This window comes from Eurosta solidaginis, chromosome 5 (genome assembly GCF_040869045.1).
Source record: "Eurosta solidaginis isolate ZX-2024a chromosome 5, ASM4086904v1, whole genome shotgun sequence".
Classification (NCBI taxonomy): Eukaryota; Metazoa; Arthropoda; class Insecta; order Diptera; family Tephritidae; genus Eurosta; species Eurosta solidaginis.
In genome coordinates, this window is record NC_090323.1 from 206,690,021 (window position 1) to 206,701,861 (window position 11,841).

General features: G+C 38.2%; 1 protein-coding gene across 1 annotated transcript in view; it reads right to left on the minus strand.

Moving 5' to 3' along the window:
- The window catches only part of LOC137252290 (uncharacterized), a 114,901-nt gene extending 103,521 nt beyond the window's left edge, over nt 1-11,380 (minus strand). The window contains exon 1 of the mRNA XM_067787795.1: nt 10,871-11,380. Within this exon, the coding sequence (XP_067643896.1) occupies nt 10,871-10,900 (30 nt within the window). The 5' untranslated portion in view covers nt 10,901-11,380. The remainder of the gene's footprint in view (nt 1-10,870) is intronic.
- Between the last annotated feature and the right edge of the window lie 461 nt (nt 11,381-11,841).

Consider the following 11,841-nt stretch of genomic DNA (forward strand, 5'->3'; position numbering starts at 1 on the left):
AATAGTTGAAAAAATCACCAACTGGGGCTTCGTTATTAACACAAATTTAAGTTGTGTAAACCACATAAGTTCAGCTGTAGGCAAAGTGTATGTTACTCTACGTAACCTGAGGCAGGCAGCACCATTTACTCCAATTCGTATTCGAAAGAGGCTTGCCTGTCAAATTATTTTGCCTACCCTAACCTACTCTGAACTAGTGTCTAGCAAGCTTGACTCTCAGTCGGCACATAAAGTTGATATTGCATTTAATGAAATTACGCGTTATGTATATGGAATACGTAGTTTGACCACATATCTGCATGGAGAACATCGCTACTGGGATGTGACCTCGCTGCCTATTTAAAAGCCAGAAACTGTATATTTCTATTTCGTTTAATGTATACCAAGACTCCAAATTCTCTTTATGAAAAACTTATCTTTCCACAATCGGAGCGCTGTTTTAATCTCATTTTAACCTTAAGAACTCTACTGGAATGTTTTTCATAAATGCTGTTAGAACTTGGAATTCAATACCTGCTGGCATAAAAAGCAAATTGAACGGAAGTAACTTCAAGGATGTCCTATATAAATACCTTTTCACAAATTGAACCATTTACATAATGTACTTTGTCTTGTATCTTTTGTTATGTGTTTTAATATACTTATTGATTGATTTAATTTAATTTATCGTCAACTATTTTTAACTATTTTCTGGATCTGATTGTTATTTTTCTGTTGTGCAAAAATAGATGTAAATCTTACTGTACTAATATTTTAGAAATAAAATTGAATTTAATTGAATTACTATAAGTGGGAATTTAATGTATTAAAGTACCTGCTAACGCTTTTTATTCGGTATCACGAAGGAACTAATAGTCGCGCCACATAGATGGTAGAGTATCTGCCTTGCCAGAGTAACGAATGCGCAGAGAATGTGAACTGGCGTTTCATCCTCCAGCTCACCAAAGCGACAGATTTGTGTATCGGGTACATTAAGAGTTCAGCGGCTCTCTCTGTTTATCTTAATTATTTTGGCTAATACTCTCGTCGCTGGGAGCATAAACAATTTGGCCTGCCTTTGCCCTGGGCTCTGAACCATAGAATGCTGCAAAAGCACAATGCTTGGCTAGGCGTGCTCATTACCATCATATCTCCGATGCGGGAACCCATCCCAACAAATCCTTATTTTTGGCTCTCAAACAACTCAAACGACTACAATCTATATATAAAAATCAAATTCTGTGGGTGTGTTCGCTATGGAAACATATTTCCCGCACTTCAATCATCACCAAATTTTGGTTATAGGTTCCTTCGATCAACGGGAAGGTTCTAGGCTAAAAATAATTTCGAAATATAAAAGCGGCGTGGCACCTCCCATACAAATGGAATCTTTGGCACTGCATAATTTTGAAGGTATACATGCCAGAACATTGGAATTCAGTAAGGAGTTATATGAGGTAAATCCCTAACACCACCAAGAATATCCGGTATTGGGAAAAAGGGGGCGTGGCAACTCCCACACAAATGGGATCTTTGGGACTGCATAACTTTGAAGGTATACATGCCAGAACATTGAAATTCAGTAAGGAGTTATATGAGGTCAATCCCTCACACCACCAAGAAAATATGGAATTGGGAAAAAGGGGCGTGGCACCTCCCATACAAATGGAATATATTATACTGCATATATCTGGATGTCGTAATTGTAGGATAATGAAAATTGGTAAGGAGCTATGTGATGTTAAGTCCTAACACCTCCAGTAAAATGTGAAATTGGGAAAAACTATGGCTGCAGTACAAACTTAAGTTATTTTAACACCTAAAGTTTGACTACATTATTGAGTTTGACTGTTATGCCTTTTGGACGTTTAGTAATCTGCCGCCGTTAAAAAATTTGTTTAGCTTCAGTCTATCTACATCTATATATATAAAAATCAAATTCTGTGTATCTGTGTGTTACCTATGGAAACGTATTTCCCACTCTTTAATCATCACCAAATTTTGGATGTAGGTTTCTTCGATCAAGACGAAGGTTTTTCATATTTCAGAATTAAGAATTTTAAATTGAAATTTTTTTTGGCTATGCGAACGAGCAATCTTAGGTCCCAAAAATGATCATGTTAACAAAATCAATGATCGCATTCAAAACCAAATTCCTGGTGAAGTGACGAAATATAAATCTGTCGACACAGTTACAGATGAAAATCAAATTGGGAATTATCCAATTGAATTTCTAAACTCTTTAGAACCACCAATCATGCTTCTTCGAAATTTAGACCCACCAAAATTGTGGTGCAATGGAACCAGACTTTGCGCTAAGAAATTAATGCCGAATGTAATCGAAGCAACAATCATCAGTGGTAAAAGCGAAGGTGAAGATCCACGGATTCCAATGATTCCTACAGTTTTGCCATTAAATTTTAAGCTCTTACAGTTTCCTGTACGCCTTGCTTTTGCAATAAGAATCAACAAAGCACAAGGACAATCGCTTATTGTTGCAGGATTAAATTTAGCTTTTCCCATGGCCAGCTATATGTTGCTTGCTCTAGAGCAGGGATACCCATTTAGTTGAATAATTATTGGCGCCACTTCACACGTATTATTATTCTCTTTCGTGTTTATTCGGCTTTAGTTGTCGCTGAACAAGCAAAGTAGCAACATCGGGTAAGGCTATTGTTTATTTGCGCAGCTGCGAAAAGATATTTTGCAAATAAACGCTCATGCGCAGAATGGCTTCATGTTAACAATTTATTTTGTTAAAATTTTTCCTTAGACTCAAGCAATAAAGTAGTATTTATATGGCATACTTACGAATTACTTTTTGTGTGTTAACAAAAATGCGTGCATACGTCCTACATCATTGAATTTTCATCACCAACTAATCCACTACCAATAAGATGATTTTAGTTTTACTCACACAGCCACATTTTCAAAATGGTTATCCCTGCTCTAGAGTTGGAACGCCAAAAATTTGTTTATCTTTGCACCGAACGAAAAAACCAAAAATATTGTGTACCCACATGCATTACAAATAGATACAATAATTAAATGTTTTAAACGAAAATTTCTCCAAATATGCGTACAAAATTCAATTCAATTTATAGAATAATAAACTTAATTACAACAAATAAATAAAAATAAATAAATGTAAGGCGCGATAACATCCGAAGAGATCTAAGGCCGAGCTTCTCTTCCAATTTGCGTCGTGCTCCTCTTGATTTTCCCTACAAATTGGCCGGACGGGACCTACATGTTTTACGCCGACTCCGAACGGCATCTGCAAGGCAGATGAGTTTTCATTGAGAGCTTTTCATGGCAGAAATACACCCGGAGCGCTTGCCAAACACTGCCGAGGGGTGGCCCAGCTTAGACAAATTTTCTTCTAATTTAAAAACCTTATTTCTAAAATTTTGATGTTGCTTTGCCCGGGGTGCGAACCCAGGGCATACGGTGTGCTAGGCGGAGCACGCTACCATCACACCACGGTGGCCGCACAACAAATAAAACAGAAAAAATAACGCAACATTCATTCGATCTTACAACGTACGCCGGGTATAGCTAGTTATACTCAGTTGAGCAGAGCTCACAGAGTATATTAAGTTTGATTGGATAACGGTTGGTTGTACAGGTATAAAGGAATCGAGATAGATATAGACTTCCATATATAAAAATGATCCGGATCGAAAAAGAATTTGATTGAGCCATGTCCGTCCGTCCGTCCGTTAACACGATAACTTGAGTAAATTTTGAGATATCTTGATGAAATTTGGTATGTAGGTTCCTGAGGGCTCATCTCAGATCGCTATTTAAAATGAACGATATCGGACTATAACCACGTCCACTTTTTCGATATCGAAAATTTCGAAAACCCGAAAAAGTGCAATAATTTATTACCAAAGACCGATAAAGCGATGAAACTTGGTGGGTGAGTTGAACTTATGACGCAGAATAGAAAATTAGTAAAATTTTGGACAATGGGCGTGGCACCGCCCACTTTTAAAAGAAGGTAATTTAAAATTTTACAAGCTGTAATTTGGCAGTCGTTGAAGATATCATGATGAAATTTGGCAGGAACGTTACTCCTATTACTATATGTACGCTTAATAAAAATTTGCAAAATCGGAGAAGGACCACGCCCACTTAAAAAAAAAATTGTTTTAAGTAAAATTTTAACAAAAAATTTTATATCTAATATATATGTAAGGAAATTATGTCAAAATTCAACTCCAGTAATGATATGGTGCAACAAAATACAAAAATAAAAGAAAATTTCAAAATGGGCGTGGCTCCGCCCTTTTTCATTTAATTTGTCTAGGATACTTTTAATGCCATAAGTCGAACAAAAATTGACCAATCCTTTTGAAATTTGGTAGGGGCATAGATTTTATGACGCTAACTGTTTTCTGTGAAAATGGGCGAAACCGGTTGAAGCCACGCCCAGTTTTTATACACAGTCGTCCGTCTGCGCTTCCGCATGGCCGTTAACACGATAACTTGAGCAAAAATCGACATATCTTTACTGCACTTAGTTCACGTACTTATCTGGTATAAAAAATGAACGAAATCCGACTATGACCACGCCCACTTTTTCGATATCGAAAACTACGAAAAATGAAAAAAATGCCATAATTCTATACCAAATACGAAAAAAGGGATGCAACATGGTAATTGGATTGGTTTATTGACGCGAAATATAACTTTAGAAAAAACTCTGTAAAATGGTTGTGACACCTACCATATTAAGTAGAAGAAAATGAAAAAGTTCTGCAGGGCGAAATAAAAAACCCTTGAATTCTTGGCAGGTATTACATATATAAATAAATTAGCGGTATCCAACAGATGATGTTCTGGGTCGCCCTGGTCCACATTTTGGTCGATATCTGGAAAACGCCTTCACATATATAACTACCACCACTCCCTTTTAAAACTCTCATTAATACCTTTAAATTGATACTAAAATCGTACAAACAGGTTCTAGAGTCACCCCTGGTCCACATTTATGCCGATATATCGAAAAGGCGCCACCTATAGAACTAAGCCCCACGCCCTTTTAAAATACTCATTAACACCTTTTGTTTGATACCCATATTGTACAAACGCATTCTAGAGTCACCCCTGGTCCACCTTTATGGCGATATCTCGAAAAGGCGTCCACCTATAGAACTAAGCCCCACGTCCTTTTAAAATACTCATTAACACCTTTTGTTTGATACCCATATTGTACAAACGCATTCTAGAGTCACCCCTGGTCCACCTTAATGCGATATATCGAAAAGGCGTCCACCTATAGAACTAAGGCCCACTCCCTTTTAAAATACTCATTAACGCCTTTCGTTTGATACCCATATCGTACAAACAAAGTCTAGCGTCACCCCTGGTCCACCTTTATGGCGATATCTCGAAAAGGCGTCCACCTATAGAACTAAGCCCCACGCCCTTTTAAAATACTCATTAGCACCTTTTGTTTGATACCCATATTGTACAAACGCATTCTAGAGTCACCCCTGGTCCACCTTTATGGCGATATCTCGAAAAGGCGACCACCTATAGAACTAAGGCCCACTCCCTTTTAAAATACTCATTAACACCTTTTGTTTGATACCCATATTGTACAAACGCATTCTAGAGTCACCCCTGGTCCACCTTTATGCCGATATATCGAAAAGGCGTCTACCTATAGAACTAAGCCCCACGCCCTTTTAAAATACTCATTAACACCTTTTGTTTGATACCCATATTGTACAAACGCATTCTAGAGTCACCCCTGGTCCACCTTTATGCCGATATATCGAAAAGGCGTCTACCTATAGAACTAAGCCCCACGCCCTTTTAAAATACTCATTAACACCTTTTGTTTGATACCCATATTGTACAAACGCATTCTAGAGTCACCCCTGGTCCACCTTTATGCCGATATATCGAAAAGGCGTCTACCTATAGAACTAAGGCCCACTCCCTTTTAAAATACTCATTAACACCTTTTGTTTGATACCCATATTGTACAAACGCATTCTAGAGTCACCCCTGGTCCACCTTTATGGCGATATCTCGAAAAGGCGACCACCTATAGAACTAAGGCCCACTCCCTTTTAAAATACTCATTAACACCTTTTGTTTGATACCCATATTGTACAAATGCATTCTAGAGTCACCCCTGGTCCACCTTTATGCCGATATATCGAATAGGCGTCCACCTATAGAACTAAGCCCCACACCCTTTTAAAATACTCATTAACACCTTTCGTTTGATACCCATATTGTACAAACGCATTCTAGAGTCACCCCTGGTCCACCTTTATGCCGATATATCGAAAAGGCGTCTACCTATAGAACTAAGCCCCACGCCCTTTTAAAATACTCATTAACACCTTTTGTTTGATACCCATATTGTACAAACGCATTCTAGACTCACCCCTGGTCCACCTTTATGCCGATATATCGAAAAGGCGTCTACCTATAGAACTAAGGCCCACTCCCTTTTAAAATACTCATTAACACCTTTCGTTTGATACCCATATCGTACAAACAAAGTCTAGAGTCACCACTGGTCCACATTTATTGCGATACCTCGAAAAGGCGTCCACCTATAGGACTAAGGCCCACTCCCTTTTAAAATACTCATTAACACCTTTTGTTTGATACCCATATTGTACAAACGCATTCTAGAGTCACCCCTGGTCCACCTTTATGGCGATATCTCGAAAAGGCGACCACCTATAGAACTAAGGCCCACTCCCTTTTAAAATACTCATTAACACCTTTTGTTTGATACCCATATTGTACAAACACATTCTAGAGTCACCCCTGGCCCACCTTTATGGAGATATTTCGAAACGGCGTCCACGTATAGAACTAAGGCCCACTCCCTTTTAAAATACTCATTAACACCTTTCGTTTGATACCCATATTGTACAAAAAAATTCTAGAGTCAACCCTGATCCACCTTTATGGCGATATCCCTAAATGGCGTCCACCTATAGAACTATGGCCCACTCCCTTTTAAAATACTCATTAGCACCTTTTGTTTGATACCCATATTGTACAAACGCATTCTAGAGTCACCCCTGGTTCACCTTTATTGCGATACCTCGAAAAGGCGTCCACCTATAGAACTAAGGCCCACTCCCTTTTAAAATACTCATTAACACCTTTTGTTTGATACCCATATTGTACAAACACACTCTAGAGTCACCCCTGGCCCACCTTTATGGAGATATTTCGAAACGGCGTCCACGTATAGAACTAAGGCCAACTCCCTTTTAAAATACTCATTAGCACCTTTCGTTTGATACCCATATTGTACAAACGCACTCTAGAGTCACCCCTGGTTCACCTTTATGCCGATATATCGAAAAGGCGTCCACCTATAGAACTAAGGCCCACTCCCTTTTAAAATACTCATTAACACCTTTCGTTTGATACCCATATTGTACAAAAAAATTCTAGAGTCAACCCTGATCCACCTTTATGGCGATATCCCTAAATGGCGTCCACCTATAGAACTATGGCCCACTCCCTTTTAAAATACTCATTAGCACCTTTTGTTTGATACCCATATTGTACAAACGCATTCTAGAGTCACCCCTGGTCCACCTTTATGGCGATATCTCGAAAAGGCGACCACCTATAGAACTAAGGCCCACTCCCTTTTAAAATACTCATTAACACCTTTTGTTTGATACCCATATTGTACAAACACATTCTAGAGTCACCCCTGGCCCACCTTTATGGAGATATTTCGAAACGGCGTCCACGTATAGAACTAAGGCCAACTCCCTTTTAAAATACTCATTAGCGCCTTTCGTTTGATACCCATATTGTACAAACGCATTCTAGAGTCACCCCTGGTCCACCTTTATGGAGATATCTCGAAAAGGCGACCACCTATATAACTAAGGCCCACTCCCTTTTAAAATACTCATTAACACCTTTTGTTTGATACCCATATTGTACAAACGCATTCTAGAGCCACCCCTGGTTCACCTTTATGCCGATATATCGAAAAGGCGTCCACCTATAGAACTAAGCCCCACGCCCTTTTAAAATACTCATTAACACCTTTTGTTTGATACCCATATTGTACAAACGCATTCTAGATTCACCCCTGGTCCACCTTTATGCCGATATATCGAAAAGGCGTCTACCTATAGAACTAAGGCCCACTCCCTTTTAAAATACTCATTAACACCTTTCGTTTGATACCCATATTGTACAAACGCATTCTAGAGTCACCCCTGGTCCACCTTTATGCCGATATATCGAAAAGGCGTCTACCTATAGAACTAAGGCCCACTCCCTTTTAAAATACTCATTAACACCTTTCGTTTGATACCCATATCGTACAAACAAAGTCTAGAGTCACCACTGGTCCACCTTTATTGCGATACCTCGAAAAGGCGTCCACCTATAGGACTAAGGTCCACTCCCTTTTAAAATACTCATTAACACCTTTTGTTTGATACCCATATTGTACAAACGCATTCTAGAGTCACCCCTGGTCCACCTTTATGGCGATATCTCGAAAAGGCGACCACCTATAGAACTAAGGCCCACTCCCTTTTAAAATACTCATTAACACCTTTTGTTTGATACCCATATTGTACAAACGCATTCTAGAGTCACCCCTGGTTCACCTTTATTGCGATACCTCGAAAAGGCGTCCACCTATAGAACTAAGGCCAACTCCCTTTTAAAATACTCATTAGCACCTTTCGTTTGATACCCATATTGTACAAACGCATTCTAGAGTCACCCCTGGTCCACCTTTATGGAGATATCTCGAAAAGGCGACCACCTATAGAACTAAGGCCCACTCCCTTTTAAAATACTCATTAGCACCTTTTGTTTGATACCCATATTGTACAAACGCATTCTAGAGTCACCCCTGGCCCACCTTTATGGAGATATCTCGAAAAGGCGACCACCTATAGAACTAAGGCCCACTCCCTTTTAAAATACTCATTAGCACCTTTTGTTTGATACCCATATTGTACAAACACATTCTAGAGTCACCCCTGGCCCACCTTTATGGAGATATTTCGAAACGGCGTCCATGTATAGAACTAAGGCCCACTCCCTTTTAAAATACTCATTAACACCTTTCGTTTGATACCCATATTGTACAAAAAAATTCTAGAGTCAACCCTGATCCACCTTTATGGCGATATCCCTAAATGGCGTCCACCTATAGAACTATGGCCCACTCCCTTTTAAAATACTCATTAGCACCTTTTGTTTGATACCCATATTGTACAAACGCATTCTAGAGTCACCCCTGGTTCACCTTTATTGCGATACCTCGAAAAGGCGTCCACCTATAGAACTAAGGCCCACTCCCTTTTAAAATACTCATTAACACCTTTTGTTTGATACCCATATTGTACAAACACACTCTAGAGTCACCCCTGGCCCACCTTTATGGAGATATTTCGAAACGGCGTCCTCGTATAGAACTAAGGCCAACTCCCTTTTAAAATACTCATTAGCACCTTTCGTTTGATACCCATATTGTACAAACGCATTCTAGAGTCACCCCTGGTCCACCTTTATGGAGATATCTCGAAAAGGCGACCACCTATAGAACTAAGGCCCACTCCCTTTTAAAATACTCATTAGCACCTTTTGTTTGATACCCATATTGTACAAACGCATTCTAGAGTCACCCCTGGTTCACCTTTATTGCGATACCTCGAAAAGGCGTCCACCTATAGAACTAAGGCCCACTCCCTTTTAAAATACTCATTAACACCTTTCGTTTGATACCCATATTGTACAAACAAATTCTAGAGTCAACCCTGATCCACCTTTATGGCGATATCCCTAAATGGCGTCCACCTATAGAACTATGGCCCACTCCCTCATAAAATACTCTTTAATGCCTTTCATTTGATACACATCTCATACAAACACATTCCAGGGTTTCCCTCGGTTCATTTTCCTACATGGTTATTTTCCCTTATGTTGTCACCATAGCTCTCAACTGAGTATGTAATGTTCGGTTACACCCGAACTTAATCTTCCTTACTTGTTTTCTTATAACTTTCATATGCTTTATCATTTTTCTGCTCTTTAGCTCAGAGATATTTTGAAGTCTTGCCTTGTTCTCTATTAGAATAGAGAAAGCAGGTATTCATGCTAAGCACTAAGTGCATCAGGAGGGGAAATTAGGCGATGCAGTTCGCTTAATTTTTTTATTGCTGTTCTTTGTGTGGTTTTTGGCTACCAAACTAAGGAAGCAAACATATGTAGGTGATTATTGTATTCACAACAGTTTTAAATGTCCAGCATACCATTTTGGGAGATAGAGAGACATATAATTTGTACTTTGTTTGGTTTGCATAGTAGTTTCAGTTATATAGAAGTGATTTCTTGAAATATCGAAAAAACAAGAAGAATTTAGTTGACGATGTTTGATAAAAATTGCCACTGCTATTTTTAGTTTACTGCTTTAGGTTTACATCTTCTGAAGCATAGATATTTCAATATGAAAAGTGATAGTTTCTGACCGAAATATAGCCCTAAAAAATGATTTTTTCTATTTTTAAAGTAAAATTAAAAAATTTAATAGTCAATCTATTTATCGATGGTCTGTACTGCCATTACTCCTTAGTTTGGTTGGATAAAGATTTCTTTAAATGTTTTATTTAGATCCTTCATATCAAAATATAAACGTTGACTCATGTACGATAAGCCTTTACCGTCCCAATGGGAGCCAAAATCTATATGTCATGCCTTTGACCATGGTATTTCCGTTACAAAGTGATGAGAAGCCAAAAAATTGTTGATTTAATTATTAAGAACCACCCTAATATGTGTAACTATACTGTTTACATGCATCTCTACACGTCTGTTTATTCTAGCTTAAACTTTAGTTAATACTTTCTGCTCTTACATGAAAATTGTTGTTGTCGGTTTTATACATTTATTTCACGCATTTTATAAATCACTAATTTTGCAGTTGTTTACGTTTTCTTGTGATTTATTAATTTTTGATAACTTTTTGCTTTTGCTTGTTTACTTTTAAATCACTCATTCGCCATGTTGGGCTTATCGTGGAAGCGACGCAGGAAATTGAAAAACACATATTGGCTGATCTCTTTGTTTACTGTCTGCGAAATAGAATTTTAATAAAAACACTTTTTTTCTCAAATAAATTTTAAAACATAGAGATTGATGTGACTTAAGAAAAAAAACCCATAAAAATGAAATATGTAACTTTTTTTTTTTTAATATAAAACACCGTGGAGCCTCCCATAGTAGCTTTTTTATATTTATATATTTTCTATTTTTGTTATTTCAATTGCATAAAATTTCCATAAGCATATCGTAATACAAGCTGCACGCGCAACCAAAAATTCGAATCGCCGCGTTAACACAACGTTCCGTTTCGTTTTTAAATGCGCACTGCTTCACTCCAGTCAATGTGGCGACTAAATGCCTCAACTTAGTCCGCCGAGCAGTTGCTGAAAGCGTTTAGCTTTGACTCTTACCCACACGTTTATGAGCGTCAGCGTTTCATTTACTCTTCTGTATTTTTATACTCAACGTGCTTTGTAAACAGAGTATATTAACTTTGATTGGATAACGGTTGGTTGTACAGGTATAAAGGAATCGAGATAGATATAGACTTCCGTATATCAAAATCATCAGTATCGAAAAAAATTTGGTTGAGCAATGTCCGTCCGCCCGTCCGTTCGCCGGTTAGCACGATAACCTGAGTAAATATTGAGATATCTTCACCAAATTCGGTACACTAGCTCATCTGGACCCAGAATAGATTGGTATTGAAAACGGGCGAAATCGGATGATAACCACGCCCACTTTTTATATATATAAACTTTTGGAAAACACAACAAACCTGAT